The sequence below is a fragment of the Pezoporus occidentalis genome, unplaced genomic scaffold (assembly GCF_034315485.1).
Source record: "Pezoporus occidentalis ecotype Australia unplaced genomic scaffold, CSIRO_AGI_Poc_V1 ctg265, whole genome shotgun sequence".
Lineage (NCBI taxonomy): Eukaryota > Metazoa > Chordata > Aves > Psittaciformes > Psittacidae > Pezoporus > Pezoporus occidentalis.
This window is the reverse complement of record NW_026914556.1, coordinates 533086-556143: the sequence shown is the minus strand read 5'-3', so window position 1 is coordinate 556143 and position 23058 is coordinate 533086. Positions and strand designations below refer to the sequence as shown.

At 50.7% G+C, this 23058-nt stretch overlaps 1 protein-coding gene across 1 annotated transcript; it reads right to left on the bottom strand.

Annotated features, from left to right (window-relative positions):
- Nucleotides 1–835: 835 nt before the first annotated feature.
- On the bottom strand, nt 836–20228 carry RPIA (ribose 5-phosphate isomerase A). Its single transcript, XM_062624323.1, has 9 exons — nt 20037–20228; nt 14713–14773; nt 12782–12837; nt 6833–6892; nt 6211–6275; nt 5837–5905; nt 5218–5359; nt 3959–4058; nt 836–2082 (listed from the first exon to the last, which is right to left on the bottom strand). The coding sequence occupies exons 1-9, from the start codon at nt 20211–20213 to the stop codon at nt 1985–1987; spliced, it is 828 nt and encodes a 275-aa protein (XP_062480307.1). The 5' UTR covers nt 20214–20228; the 3' UTR covers nt 836–1984.
- Nucleotides 20229–23058: the final 2830 nt, after the last annotated feature.

Here is a 23058-nt window from a genome sequence, read left to right as displayed (position 1 = left end):
GCATGATGAGTGAGAAGGCGCCTGGGCACAAAGCTGTGCTTGATTGCTCTCTGCTTATCCAGGATCACATTTTGAGAGCAGCCCTGAGGAGAAAGACTTGGGGGTGCTGTTGATGAGAAACTCACCATGACCCTGCTGAAAGAGGGGAGATTTAGGTTGGATATAAGGCAGAAGCTCTTCCCTGTGAGGGTGCTGAGGCGCTGGCACACGGTGCCCAGAGAAGCTGTGGCTGCCCCATCCCTGGCAGTGTTCAAGGCCAGGTTGGACACAGGGGCTTGGAGCAAGCTGCTCTAGTGGAAGGTGTCCCTGCTGGTGGCAGGGGGTTGGAACTGGATGAGCTTTAAGGTCCCTTCCAACCTAAACCACTCCATGATTCTACATTAGGAGCCCAAGATGCATCTGAAAACAGCCCATGGCAAGAACCAGCAAATGGCTTCTGCAGCATCAGGTTTGCAGGAAGAGATATTCCAGTGTTTCCAGCAAAGTTGCACTAAGCACACTGGCTGCCATCCAGCCTACAAGTGCTTCAGAACTAACAGAAGAAATGTGCAGGAAGGGGAAGATTTAAACACATAAAAATAGCTCCATTTTGGTAAAAAAAGGGGCTATAGTTAGATGCACAGGTTTTAGACACGCAAATTTAAGACAGTCTTGAGGCAGCTTCCAAGTGTTAATTTAACTTATTTACCTTAAGTATGATGAAATCAAGTGCAGAAGGGTGAATCTGGCCTGGGTGAAGGCCTTTAAAGGAGGAAACTACAGCAGGAGTTAGTCTGAGGATGATCTCCCCCACTGTGCACAAACCAGTTGCTTTAAGAACCAAATTACCACCATGTCTGATGTAACAGCTCTTTATTTCAACGTCTACAACACAAAGAGAGGGCTTGCATTTTGACCTCGGAACCACGCAAAGCACCTACACACTGACAGCAAGATACTGAACGAGTGTCTCTCTCCTGCTACATGTGGAAAATTCAGGCAGGAAGACTTCAGTTTTCCTGTGCGTTCTGCTCTATCCTTCCACAGATCAACCAGCTGCGAGGGGTGACAGTAAACCTTCATTCCAAACCACGCTGCTTGCCACTGAACAGTGTTCCATGCTGCCCTGCTCAAATATGCTTCTGTAAACTTCATCAAGGACCCAGTCCTGCTCTCGATTTACAAGGACCAAGTCCCAGATATCTCCAGGTACAGGAACAGGCTTTCATCAGAGGTACTGAATGAATGGAGAGCAGATTTTGGCTCAAAGGATGAACGTCTCCTCCATACAGAGGCCTGGAAAAGGCCCTTATAATGTCCCAGACAGAGGGATGTAGAGACCACCCTAGGCTCAGAGAATTGCCACGTGCACAGAGGACAACCAGACATCCTAACTATTAAAAACCAGTGGTATAGAAAAATAAAAGGCATAAAATACTGAACCAAAAAGGTTCCAAATAAGGCATCAGCAGGTCCCGACTGGATGTGCTCCTGTTACGTACATCACCCATATGTTAGTAGGTACTAACATACTAACGTGATGTTAGTGCATCGCGTTCTAAGCCAGGGTGGTTAGGAACGATGCATTGGGATCGTATTCCTGACCTCAGTCACTGAAGCACTATGAGCAACCAGAAGGGTTCAAGTTCTCTTTGAATGCAAGGAAATAAAACCACACAAATCACAAACAAAACAAGGAGTATTCTTTTTGGTTAAGTATTCCTTAGAAAATCAAATAAAAACGTTAAAGCAATTTGTCAAAACGATTCTTTAAAAAAAGGACAACATCTCCTATAAAGTAAAAATATAGATATAGAAATAGAATAGATTTTCTGTTGTTGGTCTTTAAAAAACACAAGAAGACATTCAGCATCACGTCAGCGGATTCCGACCCACTTCCCATCATCCGTCCTCTGCAACAACCGCTGCTCATTTAAGGCAAGACGTCAGGTTGGCACCGTTACAGCAGGGGAATCAAAGTGGCTGGAGGCGAAGCAGAGGGGCCTCAGCGAGGCTGCTTCTCCCGCACGCTGACCGAGCCGTCCTCCATGCCGAAGTACACCACCTCTGCCATGTCGATGAAGAGCCCCGTCTCCACCACGCCTGGGAAATGAGGGTTCACACACTGGTTAATGCCAGAGACAGCCCAGAGCGTAGATTCCTCTGCTCTCACCGTGGTTTTGTTTGTTAAAAGGGACCAATGACTCCATCCGAGGTTTGGAGAGAGGAGTCCAGCCTGGGTGATGTTGTGCAGGAAGCCCATGGGAAGCCTTTCCCATGAGGCCATCCCCAGAAGAATCATAAGACCCCAGAGCAGCTTCCAGTATCTGAAGGGGATCTACAGGGATGCTGGAGAGGGACTCTTCATTAGGGACTGTAGCTATAGGACAAGGGGCGATGTGTTTAAACTTGAACAGGGGAGATTTAGGTTGGCTGTAAGGAAGGAGTTCTTTACTGTAAGGGTGGTGAGGCATTGGAATGGGTTTGCCCAAGGAAGTTGTGAATGCTCCATCCCTGGCAGCGTTCAAGGCCAGGTTGGACAGAGCCTTGGGTGACATGGTTTAGTGTGAGGTGTCCCTGCCCATGGCAGGGGCTTGGAACTGGATGATCTTTAAGGTCCCTTCCAACACAAACCATGCTGTGATTCTATGATTTTCAGCCACCTGATGACCCAGGCCAGCAAGAGGAAGCTACAGGCAGCCACAGACTTACCTGCTTTTCCTTTAAACACATGTAAAATCCTAACCTCTTAGAGAACACCTGGATCACACTTATTCCAATGTCAGCACTCAGCAGATCTAATGCTACTGCTTCAATCTGCAGCCCACTTGCAAATGTACTTCTGCTTGCATTTAATTATGGGGTGCTCCTAACTTCACGGTGATCACTGAGCCACAGCCAAGAAGGTGGGAAGAAATGAAGGACAAGGGTTAGGTGGTCAAAACCCTGCTATCACCACTGTATTTAGGCTGTAACAGTTCTGCTTCTCCACTTCTGGGTAGGGAAGATGCTCTTCTCCCCTTATCAGGTCTGTATCTGAGCAGCATATCTTAGCAGGTCCATATCTCCACACCAGTGTGATGGAACAGGTCCCATCATTTACCTTTCATCTCTCAACCAAAAGAGATGAAAGGAAAAAGCCCTTACAACACAGTATATTGCTGCTTTGTGGGGATGTTGAGGTTTGTGCAACAGGATCCTAACCTGTTCCAGCTTGCCCTGACAACACACAGCCAGTGACAGCAGTTGTGTTATGGCTTTCAGGGCAAACAGGTACCTGGGATAAACTCAAAGATAAAAGATACAAGAATATGTATTCAAAAGCTGAGCAGACTTGGCCAAGATCCCCAGGTGTGGCTGAGCCAGTCTATCTGCTGCTCCACTGAGGTTCAGAGAGTTCCAGAGACTTGCATTATCCAGAAGCAGCTCTGGCCTGGGCAGCAGGTCTCAGGCCAGGCAGGAGTCCTTGCAGAGAGGCTGTTTCACTTGCAAGCAATGCAATCAGCCACTGCTTCTCTCATGCACAGCAATAGCTAGGATACATTGCACCCTTACGGCATAGGAGTACACAATGGCAATGGGATGCAAAGCTATATGCAGGTCCTAGAAAATACTATAACTCGGTGTGAACCCTCCCTCCAGCATCCACCAGTGTGTCCATTAGAAGTCCCTCTCTAAATGGGCACACGGAGAGCAAGGATGAGCACAGCACTGGCGTGCCTAATGGGGAACAGTGTCCTAAGTCACCCAGCATCACCCCAGGTTTCCACCACCACATGGAAATGCCACATGGGTACTGTTGCACTAATTCAGCTTGATTTCTCAAGTAGAAGCAGATGTAGGGACCAGGAAGGGGGCAGTAAATACACACACACATGTAATTCCTCTTTTCAGGGTAGGGTTCCCATGGTCAGGGTTATCCAGCATGGACCAAGCCTTAGCCAGCTTTTGGTTTTGTCTTTGGTATCACAGACATTACCTGGTATCATTTTTATGGCAGTGTTCACTTCACCCCATTCATGAACCTTGTCAAACTTCCAGTCCAGGATGAAGTTCCCATTGTCTGTCACCACGGGGCCCTGGGAAGCAAACCCACATGTCACACCATGAGCTCCTTGTCTACCGAGCCCAGCCAGGGACTGTCACAGCCATCACCACCACAACCATTTAGAGCCATCAATGAAGTAAATCAGGGCAGTCCACAATGAGCCTGTAAATAAAACCATCACCCAAGGCAACTGCTTGTTCCTTATTCTCCTTCATACAGATAATCATGCAGAAGCTGGAAAAAACAATGGAATTTCATCACTGCAATAGGGAATCCTTTTCCCAAGAGTTAAGATAGATCGATGTCCTAAAAAGGCTGTCACAGGCAACTGAACCCAAAGTAAGACCCCTCTGCCCCAGTGATAACAGCATGATGCCATGGGGAAGTTTTGGAGTTGAAGAACTGGATTTCAGTGTTCCAGATGTGCCCAGCACTCTCTCAAGCCAAATAGAAGGGGACATTGGGTCTTTTCAACAGACTGGGGCTGAGGACAAGGCATTTCAGCAGTGCTGAGCAGGATGTGCAACCAAGAGGGATCAGCATCCTCCAAGGACACAGCAACACTGATGTGCATTCCCCAAGCAAGGCTGGTCTCACGTTCAGAGAATGAACTTGAGTTTGCTCTTCTCAGGCACCTAAATGCAATCCCTAGAGCCTCTCAGGATGAGGAGCATTAAAAACAAGCCTTCAGGTGATATCTCCAGCCTTATTGCAGACAGCTCTCTGTTTCCCTTGCCACGCAGTGTGGCTGGTGAAACCCTGCTGCCCAAGTGATGGGGCAGTGACAGCAGAGACAAAGCACCTTCAGTTTTAATTTAGTCTGGTTCTGTGCGGTATTGGGATGGAGCATGAGCTGCCCCCTAACTCAAGGCCCTCTTTGGCAGCACAGACTGCCCTCCAGCCCCCAACATCCCCACAGAGCAGTGGGTCAGACCCAGACTGTCAATCCCTCCTCTTCCTGCTCAGGGATGCTTGCTTCAGTAGACATAAGCCAGAGAGGCTTTCGATGAGCAGCCTGAACACCTGAACATACACTTCCTTAACCAAAGTATAATGAGGGGAATTACACATGCCACTCGTGGGAGTGGAAGTGGGAGATTTAATTAGATGAAAGGCCAGACCTCTGGTCCTCCATTTGCCCACGTTCAGATGGCTCCTTTGGGGAGGCTGGGCTGATGAGGGACACTCACTGCTTTGCTAACAGCCATCCGCAGCTCCACAGCACCTCCGAAGTTTTTGGTCAGGGCTCTGGTGACAGGGACGTAAGCCATGGGGATGACTTCGATGGGGATTCCCTTCTTCCATTGCTCCCCGAGGCTCTCTGACTTTTTCCTGAGGACATGGTTTGAGGTGGGGTCAGAGTCAGGCATTACATTGCTAACACCATTATCGCATCACCTCTTGCAGACCCCTCCCCTGAGGGCACAGCAATTGGTTCACACTGATTAATGTGTAGGAAGAACCAGTTCAGTGGATGATTTATTCACTCATTATCCCTGTTTTGACATGTTTTGGACAAGCAGGACACACTGGTTTTATTACAGCCCTGCAGCAGTATGTACAGAAAGGGAAATCTGTTCTGTGCTGACAGTCACTGAGCTCAAAGAGCAGAGCAGCATTTCCCCACATTTCCTAAGCAGGCCCTGCTGAGCTGAAAATTAAGAAGAAAAGCTAAACTGAATTGCTAAAGCACTGGGAGTCAGGCTCATTTCCACCTATTCCTGCTCCCTTGACCCACTGGAAGGAAAACAGTGGCCTAACACAGGACTATCTGAATCCTCCTACAGGACGCAGGTGTAATATTCTCACCTGTAATCAGCAATGACGATGAAGCATTTTGCATATCCTGCAACTATCTTCTCCTGTGTCAAGCAGCCGCTGCAAGGGGGCGAAAACAGAAATAAAATAATCAGAAAACATCAGATCGTTCCTCAATGTGCTCAATGGCTTTGCAATCCAGTCCCCTCTATCATGTTTTCGTTCATTTTGGTGCTGCCGTTGCCCCACACCAGTGCCCCTTCCCCTTGTCCCTCACACACACGTTGTCAGGAGCCACGTCCCATTGCAGGTGCATGCACAGTATCCCCTCAGCCTCTCCAGCCCACCCCAGACCATGGGCAGCCAGAAAGGGATGCTCAGAGGCCACCCGCCACCAGCACCGTGCACAGGACAGCAAGGCTCACCCGCCACCTTTGATAAGGTTGAGGTCAGAGTCCACTTCATCTGCTCCATCGATGGCAACGTCGAGCTGTAGGGGGTGGAGGAAATTGGTGTGGAAACCCCTCTTGTGCAGCACCAAGGCACTGCTCTTTGTGCAGCTCAGGATCCAAGCAGCAGCCGGAAATGACACTAGAGCTGGGACCACCTTGGTGCCAGCCTGACTATAGATCAGCATCCCAAGGGTAGCAGCCCCCACTAAACCACAGGCATGTTAAGAGCAGGAGAAAGAAAACCCAAAACCTAATTGCTGGCCTGCAAGGACATCACTTTAGCTTCTAGTGTCACTTAAGGACCAGCATGCAGGCAGGGAGCTCACGGGGGAAATCTTGGTGACAGTTCAGCAACACAACATCCCTGTCTCAACCTGGAAGAGATTCCCCCTGTAGGGAACCCAACTCAGCAGCCTATTCACTATCTAGAGCATCAAGCAGTAAGACCCGGGCTGGGGAAGAACATAAACTAAGCCATGTCCTGCAGCGTGGCTGCCTAAACTCATGTCCTCAGGGGAGCACAAAGGACCCTGGTGCTTTATGAAGGACCAGGTTAGAGGAAGGTCAGGTGAGGTCTTACCCCCGTGGTCCTTACCTCTGGATGTCGGTCCAAGTCACTTAGGGTTAAGCCGTTCTGCAGGATCAGCTGACGGGCCTGTGCACCAAGAAGACAGCAAACACCATTTACCAGTGGCAAACACCATTTACCAGTGGCAAACACCATTTACCAATGGCAGGAAAACAGGCTCATGGTGTCAATCCTTCAGCTGCAGCAAGGATGGATTCTCCTTAGAAGAGCTCCACTGCTCCACCCTGAATCTGGAGAGGATGTACCCAGCAATCGGAATACATGGCAAGGAGAAAATGATGCTCCCACACCAGATTAATTTAATCAAAGGAAAACCCTGCTGCTGATTTGAACTAAAAGGCTCAGATGGTGCAACAGGACTCATGGGTTCGGGTCTCTCTGTACTAAATAGCAGGAGGTCCCATCAGCTTGGTGGGAATGGCTTGTATCTAAGCATTAGAGCAGATATGGGGGTTTTGAGTCTTGTGTTGTCTCAGCTTGGACATCATTCTCCTTCACACACATCCAGCCCCTCTGATTTCCTTCAGCTGAAAAATGGGAGCAAGAAGATGAAGTATTTACACCACAGTGATGCGGAGCTAACAATGAAGATACTTTTCATATTGGAAACAAGCAAGCAAACAAACAAGGCTATAAAGAAACGTCCAGAAAGAAACAGGTACTTGTCAGCTCCAATCTCTTTTACTGAAGTGGCTGTGTATTTCCCTCTAGTGGCAATACAACACAGAGCACCCACAGTGACCCTCCACTCATCCATCAGTTTCAACAGAGACTGGTAGGATTGTTTAGGTTAAAATCATCAAATCCAACCATTAATCTAGCACAAACAAGTTGACCACTAAACCATGTCCCCATGTGTCACATCTACGTGTCTTTTAAATACCTCCAGGGATGGAGACTCCAACATTGCCCTGGGAACTTGTTCCAATACTTGACCACCCTTTGGGAAAGAAATTGTTCCTAATATCTAATCTAGACCTCCCCTGGTGCAGCTTGAGGCCGTTTCCTCTTGTCCCATCCCTTGTTCCTTGGGAGCAGAGCCCAGCCCCTCCTGGCTCCATCCTCCTGTCAGGCACTTGTAGGGAGCCATCAGGTCCCCCCTGAGCCTTCTCCAGAGTGAACCCCCCAGGTCCCTCAGCCGTTCCCCATCACACTTGTGCTCCAGGCCCTGCACCAGCTCAGTGCCCTTCTCTGGCCCCGCTCCAGCACCTCAAGGTCTCTCTTGTAGTGAGGGGCCCAGAGCTGAACACAGGATTCAAGGTGCGGCCTCACCAGTGCCCAGCACGGGGGGGGATGATCCCTGCCCTGGTCCTGCTGCCACCCTGGTGCCGATACAGGCCAGGATGCTGTTGTCATCTTGGCTGCCTGGGAACAAGCTGCTCATGCTCAGCTCTGTCCATCAGCACCCCCGTGTCCTTTTCCACTGACCAGCTTTCCAGCCACTCTTCCCCAAGCCTGGAGCACTGCATGGGGTTGTTGTGCCCCACGCGCAGAACCCAGCACTGAGCCTTGTTGAACCTCATACAATGGCCTTGAGCCATCAATCCAGCCTGTCCAGGTCCCTCTGCAGAACCTCGCTACACTCAGACAGATCAACACTCCCTCCCTACTTGGTGTCACCTGCAAACCGACTGAGGGTACACTTACCCCCCTCCAACAAGAGTTCCAGCTTACAGAACCTTGAATTGGTTTTCTGCATTACAAATCATCACCTGAATGAGACTCCCTGCCTGTATGGACTCTGCCCAAGTCTGAACTCCACACCATGCTGTAGCTTGACCAAGAAAACACAGTGCAATAGCCTGGATCAACCGATTCCCCTGTATTTTACCCACTAACACTGCATTCAGTTGCATGTACTGGCATCCCAGAAGCATTAAGACAAGTTAGCAAGTGGTACTGCTGGCAATGAGCTATGATCTGAATTGCTTACGGTGGCATTTCATAGCATGCAGTGTTAACTCCCATGGGCTGTGGACTCTTGACTGTGCCCTAGGTTTGCCCTAAGGACTCACGATATAACAAGAATAAAACCCAGTGGGTTTCCATTCATCACATGGCGTCCATGAAGAGGGATTTCAGGAACTGAAAGCACTGAAAAATCACTGCGCTGCACATGCAGGCCCCATCCTGAACAGGCGTGGAGTCAGCAGTGTGGGAACAAGGTGGCTTTCTTCAGGCTCTCTGCTTGGAAGGCAATGGAGCAGAGCAGCAGGAGCCAAAGCAGAGCTGCCACAGCAGGGGAAAGGTGATAACTGCCCAGCACTTGCCAGGAATGGTCTCACTCCGTGCTCTCGGCACACATCCAGGTGAAAAGGAGAAACACAAAAGCCAAGGGATAGATACTTACCCTGGCTCTAGCTTTACTGGTGGTGATGGAATAACCCAACCTGACAACAAGGAAGGGAGGAGAACAAAAACCCACTGAAACCAATTCTTCCTTGCCACCGACCTCAGGCAGCCATTTACACCTGTACATAGCAAAAATAGGATGCTGTTTTGCTGACCTGGGAGTGCTTCAATCAGGACTGGTTTGGGTCTAAGAGATGGCAAAAGATAGGAGGCAGCCCTGTGTCTGGGGGATATTGGGTCCTACAAGTGTACGATCTACCTTTTCCCTTTCACAGCAACCTTTTGGTTTTAGTGTAGCATTACACAGGCTATCCCAACATTTCAGGGCAGGACAGGCTCAAGCCCGCAATCACTGCAAGAGCTTTCATCAGTATTTTCTGTAAGACCTAATAACTGATCTCAGAGCTCCAGGTTCCAATGGGACACGTTATGTCCGGATGGGGATCATTTTAGACATGTCAGAGACAGACTCTCACTACAGTCTACAGAGGCAACAGAAGGACTGATAAAGGTTAAAAAAAAGGAAAAAGAAAAGTACTTTTTACTGGTTTTGTCTTTTGCAGCAGTTTGCATTGTACCCCAGTTGGCCACTGGTTGTTTGCAACTGCCAGGAAAAGAGCAACTCCCATCAGCCCATACCCTCACTTAAAGAACACCTGCAGGGTAAGAGGATTTTAACTGTTCATATAATCATAGACTCATTTAGGTTGGAAAAGACCTTTAAGATCATTGAGTCCAACCCTTACCCCAGCACTGCCAAGGCCACCACTAACCTATGGCACTAAGAGCCACTTTTACACATCTTCTACATACCCCCAGGGATGGGGACCCCACCACTGCCCCAGGCAGCCTGTTCCAGTGCTTGACAGCCCTTTCAGTGAAGCCATTTTTCATACTATCCAACCTAAACCTCCCCTGGCCTTTCTTGTCAATGGGCATCACACTTGCTAAGTCCAGCCAATGGGACCTTCCCACTGAGCCAGGACTGCTGGTAAATGATGGGAAGTGGCTCGCTGAGCACTTCCACCAGTTCCTGCAGCACCTTTGGGTGGATCCCATCCAGCCCCATAGACATGTGTGCATCCAAGTGGTACAGCAGGTCACTGATCATTTCCCCTTGGATTATAGGGCTTCATTCTGCTCCTCATCTTTGTCTTCCAGCTCAGGGGGCTGAGTACCCCAAGAACAATTGGTCTTGCTCTTCAAGACTAAGGCAAAGAAGGCATTAAGTACTTCAGCCTTTTCCTCATCCTTTATCATTGCTTTCCCTACCATATCCCATAAAGGATGGAGATTATCCTTAGCCCTCCCTCCATTGCTGATTTATAGATACCCTATTTATTGTCTTTTATGGCAGCAGCCATAGTAGTTGGGCTTTAGCTTTTCTAATTTCTCCCTGCATAACCTCCCAACACCCTTGTAGTCCTCCTAAGGCTCCTGCCCCTTCTTCCAGAGGTCATAAACTCTCCTTTTCTTCCCGAGTTCCAGCCAAAGCTCCCTGTTCAGCCAGGCCGGTCTCTTCCCTGATGGATCACCTTTCGGCATATGGGGACGGCTGCTCCTGTGTCCTCTCAGATTTCCCTCTTGAAGAACATCCAGATTTCTGGACTCCTCTGGCTTTCAGGACTGCCAAGGGACTCTGTCACCCAGGCTCTTAAACAGGCTAAAATCAGCCCTCCAGAAGTCCTGGTTCTGCTGACTCTGCTCCTTGCTTCTCCAGGAGTTATAAACTCTTACCATGGTGTTATTGCTATGCCCAATACTCTCACCATGGCCATGCCTTGCTGGCCTTCCTCCTGATTCTTACCCATAAACACTCAAACCTATCATCAGCATCATTAAGCTCTAGACAGTCAAAGCACTCCCTAACATACAGAGCTAACCCACCTAACATACAGAGCTAACCCACCTGACATACAGAGCTAACCCACCTGACATACAGAGCTAACCCACCTAACATACAGAGCTAACCCACCACCTCTCCTTCCATGCCTGTACCTTCTGAGGGGTTTATAGCCATGCACTGCAGCTCTGCCCACCATGTTTCCATGATGGCAGCTCTGTCATAGCTTTCCCACTGTGCAATGGCTTTCAGCTCCTTCTGTTTGTTGCCCATGCTGTGTACATAAGTACAGATGCACTTCAGTTGGGCTGTTGATTCCATCCCTTTTTTTGGGCTAAAAGACCCAATTCCCACACGATCATTCTCAGGGGCTTCTGTGGTTTCTAACACATCAATAACCCTGGTGAATTTGCTGCTGCATGGATTTCCATCCCCTACCTCCACTAAGACTGAAGGACCTCACTAGCATACTATCCCTCAAACACTGGTGTGCTGCCCCCAGGCTGATCGCTGGTGAGTCTGGTTTGATCCCATTGTCCCTTCAGATGTAGTTTAAAGCTCTTTCAAAGAGCCCTGGTTACTCCTGCACAAAGATCCTTTTCCCCCTTTGCGTCTGGTGTACCCCATCTGTCACCAGCAGGCCTGGTGCTGAGTAAACCAACCCATGATCATGGTGACACCAGGCTCAGAGCCAGGCATTGACCTGCTGGCTCTTCCTGTTTCTTCCCTCATCATTCCCTGCAACTGAAAGGGTGGAGGAGAACAATCAGATTTTGGGGTAATTTAGGTTGGTCTCTATCCACCCTCCACATCAAAGCAGGGTCAGCTACCAGGTTGCTCAAGGCTTTACCCACTCAGGTGCTGAAAACCTCAAAGGATGGACTCTGCCCAGCCTGCCCCACTGCCTGATTGTCCTTTAGGTGAAGAAGTTGGGACAAAAGTACAACCCCAAGGTCCACACCAGGACCATGAGGACGCATGCCCAATTCCTAGGGTGGAGCATTGCCACCCAGCCTCAAAAACCCCACGGATGGTCCCCACCATGTCACCTCTCCCTCTCCAAAGGGACCAACATCTTGCTCCTGTGCAATGTGTTCCCACCTCAGGGAACAGAGGCAGAGAAACCAAAGCCAGTTGCCTGGAGGCATGGAAGCAGCTCAGAAGCTTCCCCAGCACCTCTGCACTTCACCATGTTCTCCCTGCAAACCTCTCAAGAGTTGGCATGGCATGAACCAATTCCTGCAAAAGCTGTGCAGCAAAGGAAAGATGAAGCTTATTTCTCTTCTGCAATTGCTTATAAAAGCCAGTTCATGCATTTCAAACCCTCCTGAAAAACACAAGCTCGCTATTATTGCTTGCAGCATGCTTTTTTACAGCTTTCAGGGCTTCATACAAAATCAAAGCAGACTTAAGTGTCTCCAATGTGTTCTGCATTATGAGTCTGGTTCACCACTAAACAGCACTCCTTCCACAAGCGGGATGCAGAGCAAGCCACGTACCAACACTGACATGACCAGCGTTACCACACTGGTTTGAAACACACCTCAAAGCATTACAGCATCCCTGCGGTTCAGGTCAGGGTAACACAGCACCATCACCATCACCATCACATCTATCTGCAGGCTGCATCACAACTGCTTTCACTGGTGCTTTCAGTTAATCACACCACTGTAAGCCAGCCCAGACAGCGGCGTGGTTCCCTCCCACAGCCAAAGGGACGATCCCCTGTGTGAGTGCTTGCAAAGGAGGAAAGCTCTTACCTGGAAAGACGTCGGGATGCAGACAATTGTCAGGTTCTCCTCTTTAACCCGCTCGGCTGTAGGGAAGAAAAGAAGTCTCAGTTTGTTGCAGAAGGTAAAACAACACCAACTATCTCTTTAAGAAATCTCAGTTCCGAGCAGCCCCTTTGAATGAATCACTGCAATTACTTGCTTGGCTTGCAAATAACTCAGGCTCCAAACACAAACAGGTGCCACCCTGCTGAGGCTGAGACTCTGTTTCCAGGGTCAGAAGGGTTTAAACACCCACCCTGGCTCAGCCCAAGGCACCACGAGCCATTAACCTTTGTGTCTCCAGCAGCAGAAGAGCCTCGTCAGCAAATGTCACCTGGGAAATAAGCCCCATTCCCCCCTTTCACTCCATTAGACAGGTTTTAGCTACACTCCTTGTAAACAGCAGCTGTCTGAAAGGTTTTCTGGCTTGTTGCCTTGGGGAACAACACATTCGTTTATTATAGAACATTTAAATATATGGCAGGGAAAGGACTAATAAAATACAGTATTCCATTAAATGGAAGGAAATATTTCCTCTCCCAGGTTAACCTCAAATGACTAAAATCTATTACTAAGATATCATTATGGACAAAATGTTGTTTTAGTAATTACAATACTCGGGCACAAGCCAGCAGCCCAGGTGTCAGAGGCAGCTCTCACACCACAGCAAGCACTCGGGCTGCATGCTCCATGTAACGCTGCTGTGGAAGGGCTTAAGATGCAATACGTGAGGCCGCGTGTCATTACAAACCCCATCCCAGTGCTAATGCATTCAGTTGACATGGAAAGTCAGAATGTGCGGCCTGGAACAGGCACTCCACTTTAAATACTGCACCCATTCATTCAGAGATTGATTCTATGTAGTTGGGAGTGGTGGCAAGACTGAGCCCAACCCAGAAAGCTGAACCGCAGCTCCCAGACAAGTAAGTGTACTTCAGACACAGTGAGGAGTGAGGTGGGTGCCTGGGGCAGGCACAGCACCATCCTTTCTGCTCCCCTGCAAAGCAAAGCACTGTGCTATGCTCAGACCTCAGCACCACCTGCCCTCTGTGGGTGACACTGCCCAAGGGAGCTGGAGGTGACAAAGGGACTTCCCAACCATGCAAAGCCACCCATGTGGCACACATCGAGCTCTGCTTCCAATGAGAATCCCCCTCTGCATCCAAGCAGGACCCTCAGGAACAACAGACCTGACCCTGTGCTCCTGGCACCCCCTGCTGCTCTGGTTTGCATCCAATCGAAGCAGGACAAGGTACAGCACCTCCCCAGGCAGATTTGCCCTAGGGCTGAGAGTGCCCTGTGAAGGGAACCTGAAACCTCTGTAATGAGGCATGAGGATAATTGCCCTCATATTCCCGTTGCAGAAATGCATTCGCTTCACTTGAATATGTTGCTGAAATGTTCTGAATCACACCTGGAGCAAACCTGCACCTGGGACAAGCAGGTAAACCTAGCTACGAGGTATGAAAAATGCAGTGGGATTTCACATTCCTTTTTGCTACACCTCATCAGGACCCTCAATGTGAATAACGTGGATGCGAGCAATCAACGTGAGCTGCATACAAATGGGTTAACGGAAGCAGAGCAGCTGCATGGCCCAAAGCCACAAAGCAAGTCAGGACTGGGGCAGAGCTGGAATGAAATGCAGGAGTTCAGCTCCAGTTTGTGGCGGGTGCCAGAAAAGCGCTTTGCCTGGCTCTATGGGAGAGCAAGTGGTAAATCACTACCTCCTCTGGACTCTCTGTGCAATGTATTTGGAGAACAAGACCCAGTTTTAGCCTTCAGCTTCAAGGAGGAGACAGCAGTCAGTGAACAGAGCTGACACATCAGCTCTAAGTCAGCATCCAGATGATTTAGCATGGTTTTGAAGTAGCTGGGGCAGCCGGGCAAGGGGAGGGATAGGAAGAGGAGCATCCTACCTAATCGATGCACCGCGTGGACTATCGTAGAACCACTTCCAATCCCAAGAACTTGATTGTTCTGCAAACCAAAGAGAGACAGAGGAGAGCTGTTACTGGGGGCTCGGCACAAGGGCTTCCTGCTTTTCCTGGCAGATTCAACATTATAAACACATGCAGTGGAACCTTGCTCGGAGATGCACACTGACACACATCACCTTAGCACGCTGCAGGCAAGGAAGGGAACACACTGCCAGCGAGGGCACAACCCTGTCTGTGGCTAAGGGATTTTAAGCTACTCACCCCCTTATTAAAGGGCACTTATTAAATACCACCCTGGTCTGAATCTCAGGGTGTTCAATGCACACTCACTGCTGGTTGCTGGCACTCCATGCATCCTCTCCTGCCGGAAAGCTGGGAGTTTCAGACAATACCGCAGAGGAAGAAGCTGAAAGAACCTCAAGATAACATCTCCCAAGGAAGCCACACAGTAAAAGTATGGGTTTGCAGCCAACTGTATTGTTAGTAAACAGTACACATGCACCAGCAGCTGCTCCTAGGGAATAAAAACTGCCTATAGGAGAGTCCAGCTGCACACTTGAAAGATGGGTGAGCCTGGCAGTATATAATGAAGAGGATCCTATTTTAACCACAGCTCAGCCCTGGCCTTTCCCTGCTTATGGTGTGGTTAATGAAGGATCACTACTATCTCATCCATAACACAGACATGCCTCTAAAAGGGGCTGCAGGCTCATGGTGGACGGGTTCAACTGTGTTACCTCTCAAGAGGATGCCCTGCCATGTAGATCTGTTTATTATCAACTCAGTCTCACTGAGAGCTACCCGCAGCCTCTCGTGCACTTCCCGTTTTCAATGTCCTTCCCCTTCTTTGGATGGGATCCAAAGCTTAAATTGACTTAAGGAGGCCCAATATCACTACAGAGACTCCAGATGAGAAAGACCTGAAGCCAGCCAGAGATGCAGGCACAGAACTGGTGTGCGTTATCTCTTGGATATTAGACAGGTCTGGAACTCTTTCTCCATGTGCAGCAGATCCAGAGTTCAGCAGCTATGGAAAAAGCCACACCTGCAGCATTTGAACCAGCTCAACTCTTACACAAGCACACAAGCTGGCAAGGTGGAGCTCAGGACAGGTCATACTCCCATAGGATTAATGATTTCCCTCGCTTATGCAGGTTGAAAGCTCAAAGAAAACAGAGTTCTCCAAACCCCAGCACACAACCAGGGACTCAGCTCATATCCCAGCCCTCAGTAACCACCGTGACCCTGCAAAAGGCAGGGAAAGCAGGAGATGGCTTTCTGCATGCTTGCAATGGTGCCAGCAGAAACCCAATAGCTCCCGAGGTTCCTGAGTTTCACCTGCCCCATGGAAGAGCCAAGTGTGGCCAGCCAAGGAAGGGGAAGCAAAGCTGCATGGAGGCTGGTGAGAACACCGGTGCTGCATGTCCTAAGAGACTTGTTTTGATCAGGGAAGAGGCAATTTCTTCTCTTTGCCCTCATTTCTCCCTGGTGAGACAGCTTCTTGGAGCAGCTGGATGGCCAAAGGGATGGCGAAAGCCTCTGCATCAGCCGCTCCGCTGTAATGAAGAAGGAAGAGCTCACAAGGGTTCCAGCCCATGACTGGCAATAAGCTTGAAGGTATTTATTCAGTGATCACAGAATCAACCAGGTTGGAAAAGACCTTCAAGCTCATCCAGTCCAACCGTTGCCCAGCACTGCCAAGGTCACCACTAACCCATGGCACTGAGGCCTCATCTCCATGGTGTGTGAACACTCACAGGGACGGTGCCTGCAGCCCTGCCCTGGGCAGCCTGTTCCAATGCCTGAGCACCCACTGGGGAAGGAATTGTTCCTCAGCTCCAATCTAAACCTGCCCTGGTGCAGTTTGAGGCCGTTTCCTCTTGTCCCATCCTTTGTTCTGTGGGAGCAGAGCCCAGCCCCTCCTGGCTCCATCCTCCTGTCAGGCACTTGTGATGAGGGGAGAAGCGTCCTTCCTTAGGCAAGACCTTGGGCTAAGTGGGTTTCGCAGATGAACAGTTTAAGCCAGTCTAAACTGGTGCTGTCACAGCCCCTGCCTTACTGCAGCTCCCACCTCTCCCTCCTCAGCTCCAACCCAGCCAGACCAGGGGCAAAACCAGCCAAACCCCTTTAAAACAGGGGCAGGACAAACAGCAGGGAGAAGCAGAGCACAGGGTCAGCGTGCAAGGGGCAGGACCAGCTCACAGCACTAAGGAGCAGTGCTCCATGCAAAGAAATAAGTCATTTCAGGTTGTTCTACTAAAACCCCAGCAAACAAAACCAAGGTACTGACCCACAGCATAGCTGAGGACCCATGTATGGACTCTGGGAGTGGAGTCAGCAGCAACCATAGCGCTTCCTCAGCTAAAGAAAGGGTGTAGAGACGCTGCTTGGCATTACAGATGTGGACAAGACAACGCACATGGAGTGGGTATCAGCAGCACCACAGGGGCTGGTGGGTCCAATGTAAGTTTATGCAAAGAACAGGAGATAAATACAGTGCAAAGCCCAAAGTTTCCTCTTATAAACGCTCAGTCCACCCATCTTTTTACTTCCAACAAAGATGTTGACAGGGCCAGGGCCTGCCTTCAGAGCTGATGCATAAATGCAAAGCCAGCTCTGCCCAAGCAGCTTATGGCTCTAAAGCCCCAAGCCCTGTGCCAGCCCCACTCCTCCGAGCTGTCAGAGCCTCACAGCCCATGACTCCTGAGGTTGGTCACTCAGTGTCCACTGTGGGTAAACACACCAACCTGGTTTTAATAATAATAATAACAATTACTGTTATTATATTTAATAATACAAAGAGAGAAAAGTTCTTTCCTAATCCCCCCTTCCCAGTTTTACATCTGCCGCAGGCTGCATGAGATGCAGGCACGGCTAAGGATGGGTGAGAAGGAGAATGCCAAGTGAGGACCCTCATCCAGTACCCTGGTGCCATGGATTTACAGCACCTTAACCTTTATGTCAAGCAAAGAGATTTGTCCAACACAACCGAACCCTGAAGTCACTGATGTCCTCCCACATCTCTGCCATGCAAGGAAGGGAATCTGCAGCTTTGCTTTTGGAGATAACAGTGCTCCCACCGTTAACAGCCAACAACCACACACAAAACTCTCCCTTACAAACAGCAACTGCACCCTGACAGTGCAAACTGGAAGGGAGATGGGTTTTCTCTGATGGCTGAGCCCCCCTAACTCCTTGGTGGTGCCTCCAACCGGCTTCTCCACCACTGCTTCGAGCCAGGCTGCGCACCGAACATTGCGGTATTACCCCAGATGCTGCCTGTTTGACTTATTCAGAGGGGCACTGAACTTTAATCGGCTGCAACACGGCCAGAAACATTATCCCAAGTCTGCTTGACCATACGGCAGCACAAAGGCCAGTATTTCATCAGGAAAAGTCCAAAACGAAGAGTCACCTTTTGTCCCAAATCAAACCAGATAACCCACAGTACAGTCGTGCCTTGGCTCCGCACCTTGCAACACGAGTGCTTCCTCAGTGTGCAATTTTAGGGCTTGCTTTGGGTAAAAAAGAGGGGTTTAATGCAACTACCGGTCCATTGCCCAGGCTCCCTCACCCCACAGACCGCCTTTGAGCTTGCTGGCCTGGCAGGGGGTAGGTCTCACATATGTAGGTGTGCTCTCTGCAGGCAGGTACAGAGTGCTCAGAGGAAGGACAGGCTGCAATACAAGTGAAACATTATGGGGCATCAGGGAAGTCACCAGGATGCTAACCTGGAAGGGGGAAGCAGGAAGGAAAAGGAAACTCTCCCCCCCACACTGCTATAATCAACCTTCTTGGCACCGACTCAAAGCCAGTTTCATCACCGCTGTTGCAACAGCACTTGCACAGCAAACACTGTGATAAACCAGTGCGTGACTTTAACCGTTGATCTCCCAAGTGTTCACAATCAGGCTGTGACAAATCTCAAGCATATCCAGTCCTATCTGAGTTTCAAAGGTTTCATTAAAGCCCCTTCCTGCACTCCACTCCCTGCAGAGGATAAGACATGACCCCCTGGTAAGGGGCTGTTGCTCTTTGCTTGGGTGCTCAGAAACAGGGTGCAGCAGTGGAGCATCCCGGACTTGAGAAAAGGAGATGGACATGGCATTATCCTGAACCCCCGACACAACCCAGGTTGCAAGAGGGTGCATGGTGAATGCTTGGAGATGCAGGACATTGAGCCGTGCACTGGGCGAGCACTGATGGGAGGGGAAAAGCAGTTTTCTCCCTTCTCTCCAGGCTAAAGGATCGCAGTCCAAAGCAAAGGAGGAATAAGCTCAGTGGGACACAACAGTCCCTCCTTGCATCCCAGGACTGTCCATGCTACAGGGAGAGGTTGGGTTGTGCATGCACCCCATGCACCTCAGAGCTGCTCCATGCACTGGAGGGTATCCGTGCAGCCCAAAGTCCAACCATGTACCGGCAAGCTCCGTGCACCCCATGGTCACTGTGGAGGTCCCTGCATCCCCGAGCCTGTTCCTGCAACCCGGGTCCATCCATGCACTAGGAGTCTCCGTGCTCCCTGTGGTCACTCCATGCAGTGTGGGGTCCTTGCACCACAGAGCCTCTTCATGCACTGGGAATCTCTGTGCACCCCATGTCCGCTACATGCATTGGGGGAGTGCCGGCACCCCGGCGCAGCTCCGCACACCCTGGGATCAGCCCGCGCACCGGGAGGCTCCGTGCACCCCGTGGCCGCTCCTTGCACTGGGTGTCCCTGCACCCAAGAGCCTGTCCGTCCACCCTGGAGCCCGTCTGTGCACCGGGAGGCTCCGGGCACGCCGTGGCTGCTCCGTGCTTTGGGGGTCCCCGCATCCCAGAGCTTGTCTCTGCACCCTGGAGCCCGTTCGTGTTCCGGGAACGCTCCGTGCACCCCGTGGCAAGCTCTGTGCTTTGATGGGTCCCTGCACTCCAGAGCCTCCCCTGCACCCCGGGGTCCGAACGTGCTCCGGGAAGCTCCGTGCACTTCGTGTCCCCTTTGTGCTTCGGGAGTCCCTTTACCCCGGAGCCCGTCCGTGCTCTGACAGGCTTCATGCACCCCGTGTCCGCCCTGTGCTTTGGGGGTCCCTGCACTCCAGAGCCTGTCCATGTACCCCGTGGCCACTCTGTCATTTGGGGGTCCCTGCACCCCGAAGCTCATCCGTGCTCCGAGAGGCTCCGTGCACTCCGTGTCCGCTCCGTGCATTGGTCGGTCCATGCCCCCGGAGCCCCTCCGCGCTCCGGGATGCTCCTTGCGCACCGGGGGTCCGCGCCCCCCGTCGCCCCCCATGCCCCGGGCAGCGCCGGGGTCCGTGCGGTCTCACCTGGACGTGCTTGTCCACGGCCGCGCAGGCAGCCAGCCGCTTGGCCTCCTCTGCCATGGTGCCGCCGAGCCGCCCGCGGGTGAAGCCGCGCCGCCACGGCCCCGCTCGCAGCCTCCCCGGCGGCCGGGCGGCCAGCGCCGTGCTGCGGAGCGGGCCGGGCCGGCCGAGGAGCCGCATGCCGCCACGGCCCGCCCCCGGGGGGGTCCCGCTCGGGCTGCAGGCCTGGGCCGAGCCGGCTCCCTTCCTCCTCCTCCTTCCCCTCCTCCTCCTGGAGGCTGGGACTTGTAGTGCTGCGCGCTGCGAACTACAGCTCCCACAATGCATGACCGGCCCGCCGCAACACCGGAGCGACGTGTCCGGGTGATGTCTATGCGTACGTACACACCTATAGCGGGTTGGGCTGGGATGGGGAGGCTGAGGCTTTGCCGTAACGCTCAGAGGAATGGGAAGTGTCCCTGCGGGAAGTGCTGAGGAAGAGAGAGGGTGGCTGGGAGACCTGCACGGCACAGGGAGCTCTGGGATTCACCTGACCTCTGGGCTTACGGAGGTGTTAAGGAAGAGCCTTCCTTGGATGTGTACTCAAATTTGTAGCGTGATGCGGATCTCTAACGGGTTTTTATGTCCATTGGGGATTAAGGAGTGGGGAGCCAAGGACAGCCCTGGCTGTGAGAGACACTGTGTCACACAAGTAGGAACACTGGTGTGACAAAAAGCGCTGATCCCCCAAGCATCACGTTATTGACCGTCAGTCACTAGTCCTTCTCCCTCCCCACAGGAGGGTCAGGATAAAACCCAGTTGAGGTTTTCTGCCCTGGAGCACACAGAGCTTTCTCCTCCTTCCCCCCATATTTTTTTTTCCCCTGTGAGGGTGCTGAGGCACTGGCACAGGGTGCCCAGAGAAGCTGTGGCTGCCCCATCCCTGGCAGTGTTCAAGGCCAGGTTGGACACAGGGGCTTGGAGCAAGCTGCTCTAGTGGAAGGTGTCCCTGCCCGTGGTGGGGGTTGGAACTGGATGAGCTTTAAGGTCCCTTCCAATTCCAACCACTACATGATTACTTGATTCCTCACACACGCACACACCTCCATCCTGGGCTGGCATCTGCTTAAACTGTTTCTGAAAAACATGAGAGGCAGATCATAGAATCAGAGAATCAGAGAATGGTTTGGGTTGGGAAGGACCTTAAGATCATCCACTTCCAACCCCCTGCCATGGGCAGGGACACCTCACTTTAGACCCTGTTGCCCAAGACTCTGTCCAACCTGGCCTTGAACACAACCTTCGAGTCTCTCTCCAGAGTCCTGGGGTGACTGTGAACGGTCATCTCAGCTTCTCGTTCTGCAGTCCCAGAGCTGCAGGTATTTGCCTCTTACTACTCACTCCAATGTGTAGAGAATAATATTTTCTTATGACTATAATAATTCTTACTTTATTTGCATCACAGAAAAGCCGCTGTTGGCTTCTTTATTTTTAATCCTGTGCATGACTGACTTGTTGCCAACCTCAACAATTCTGCTGTGATTTTTAACGGCTATAAACGTTTCCTTTTGTTTTCACTCCAGGCTGTGAACAAAGGGCTGGCAGTTCAACAAAGACTCTGTTACCGTCACCCACCCGAGTTATCTCTGTCCGGCAAGGCCTTACCTTTCTGTACAGAGCAGGTGACTTGCTATTAAGAGCAGCACGTGGTGCCTATAGAGTCATTCAGTGCTTTCTGCCAGCTGGCAACGATCTTTCCTGGAAGTTACACGCTTTAAAGTGTAAACACACACATCTAGTGGGATGTATAGTTTGGAAAGAATCAGACCGAAGCGCTGTGTTCTTCCATGGTGCATTAATGGTGAAACTGAACGAGCAGCTGACGGGGTTTGGGGTTATTCCTGCAGTATCCTCAATGTTTGACCTCTGACTGAAACAAAAACTGGTCAGTGGCATTCCACACAGATCCCAGAAGCCCATCCATACATCTCTTGAATCCCACGGGAGCAGTGAGCTTTATCCCAGAAGTTAAATAAGGGCTGAGAAACCTGTTTGTACCCTCACAGCAATGGCTGATGACTTTGGCTTGAAACACACCTTGCAGTGTGTCTACCCAGAGGAATGCAGACATTTCCACTGCTAGAGAAGGAGTTGTTCTGTTAGAGATGTATCTGAATCTGCTGGTGAGCTGCAGTTTCAGTGAATGCAGGAAAATCATTCATTTATGGTATGCTGAGCCTTGCCTATGCACAAAAACGTGGTGCTGGACATCTTAGAAATGGATTTTCTTCTAGCTCTCTTTGCAAGCAGCTCAAAGTCCTTTTATACAAGCCAGTGTTAGTCCCGTGTCAAATCCCGTCCATGAGCCACCTCTCATCCTCTCTGCTGCTGTACAGAGGGGTTGTTTGAACCTGCTCTGTTTGAACAGGCATTCTCCTTGTCCAACAGGGTGTTAACAGTGAGGTGGTAGCCCCAGTGAATGATGGATGAATCCACCCAATGATGGATGGAGCAGCTTGGACCATTGGGCTGTTGAGGGCGGCTGCATGATTCTGGGTGCTGAGTTCTGCATCTGAAGCTGAAATTACAAGCTAGGAAATTACACACTAGCTGAGATAACAGCTTGTTGTTGACAGAAAAGGATAATCCTGCTCTTCACTCCTTTCATATGCCAGCCACATTCAGCCTGGGTATGGGGTTTGGCATTCCTGTACCCCTGTGCTGATTCATCTTGACACATAGACAAAAAGCCCCAGTTTCTTCTTGCCAGGTGAATGAGGTTGAACTGGCTCAGTCAAACCTCACCCATAACATCTCTCTGAAGGGGAGTTTTGTAACTCCCCTTCCAGAGCTGCTCTGGTCTAAGACAGCACTGTCCATAAAAAGGAGCATTCCCACCATTTACCAAGTTTTTCCGTGTGTTGGGAGCTGTTTTTTTCCTGAAAGGTAAAGCAACCAGCAAATCAAGGTCAGTTTTCCTTGCCCTTTCCTGAGGAAGGCAGCAAGATCAGTCAGTTAGAAGTGGGAAGGCTGTAGGACCATCTGC

Bases quoted from the DNA above. Each gene is read 5' to 3' on its own strand.
- RPIA (XM_062624323.1), bottom strand. From the start codon at position 20,213: ATGCGGCTCCTCGGCCGGCCCGGCCCGCTCCGCAGCACGGCGCTGGCC. The intron at 6,276-6,832 runs GTAAGGACCACG...CACCCCCTACAG, and splicing joins ACTTGGACCGACATCCAGAG to CTCGACGTTGCCATCGATGG. The intron at 5,906-6,210 runs GTGAGCCTTGCT...GCCCCCTTGCAG, and splicing joins AACCTTATCAAAGGTGGCGG to CGGCTGCTTGACACAGGAGA.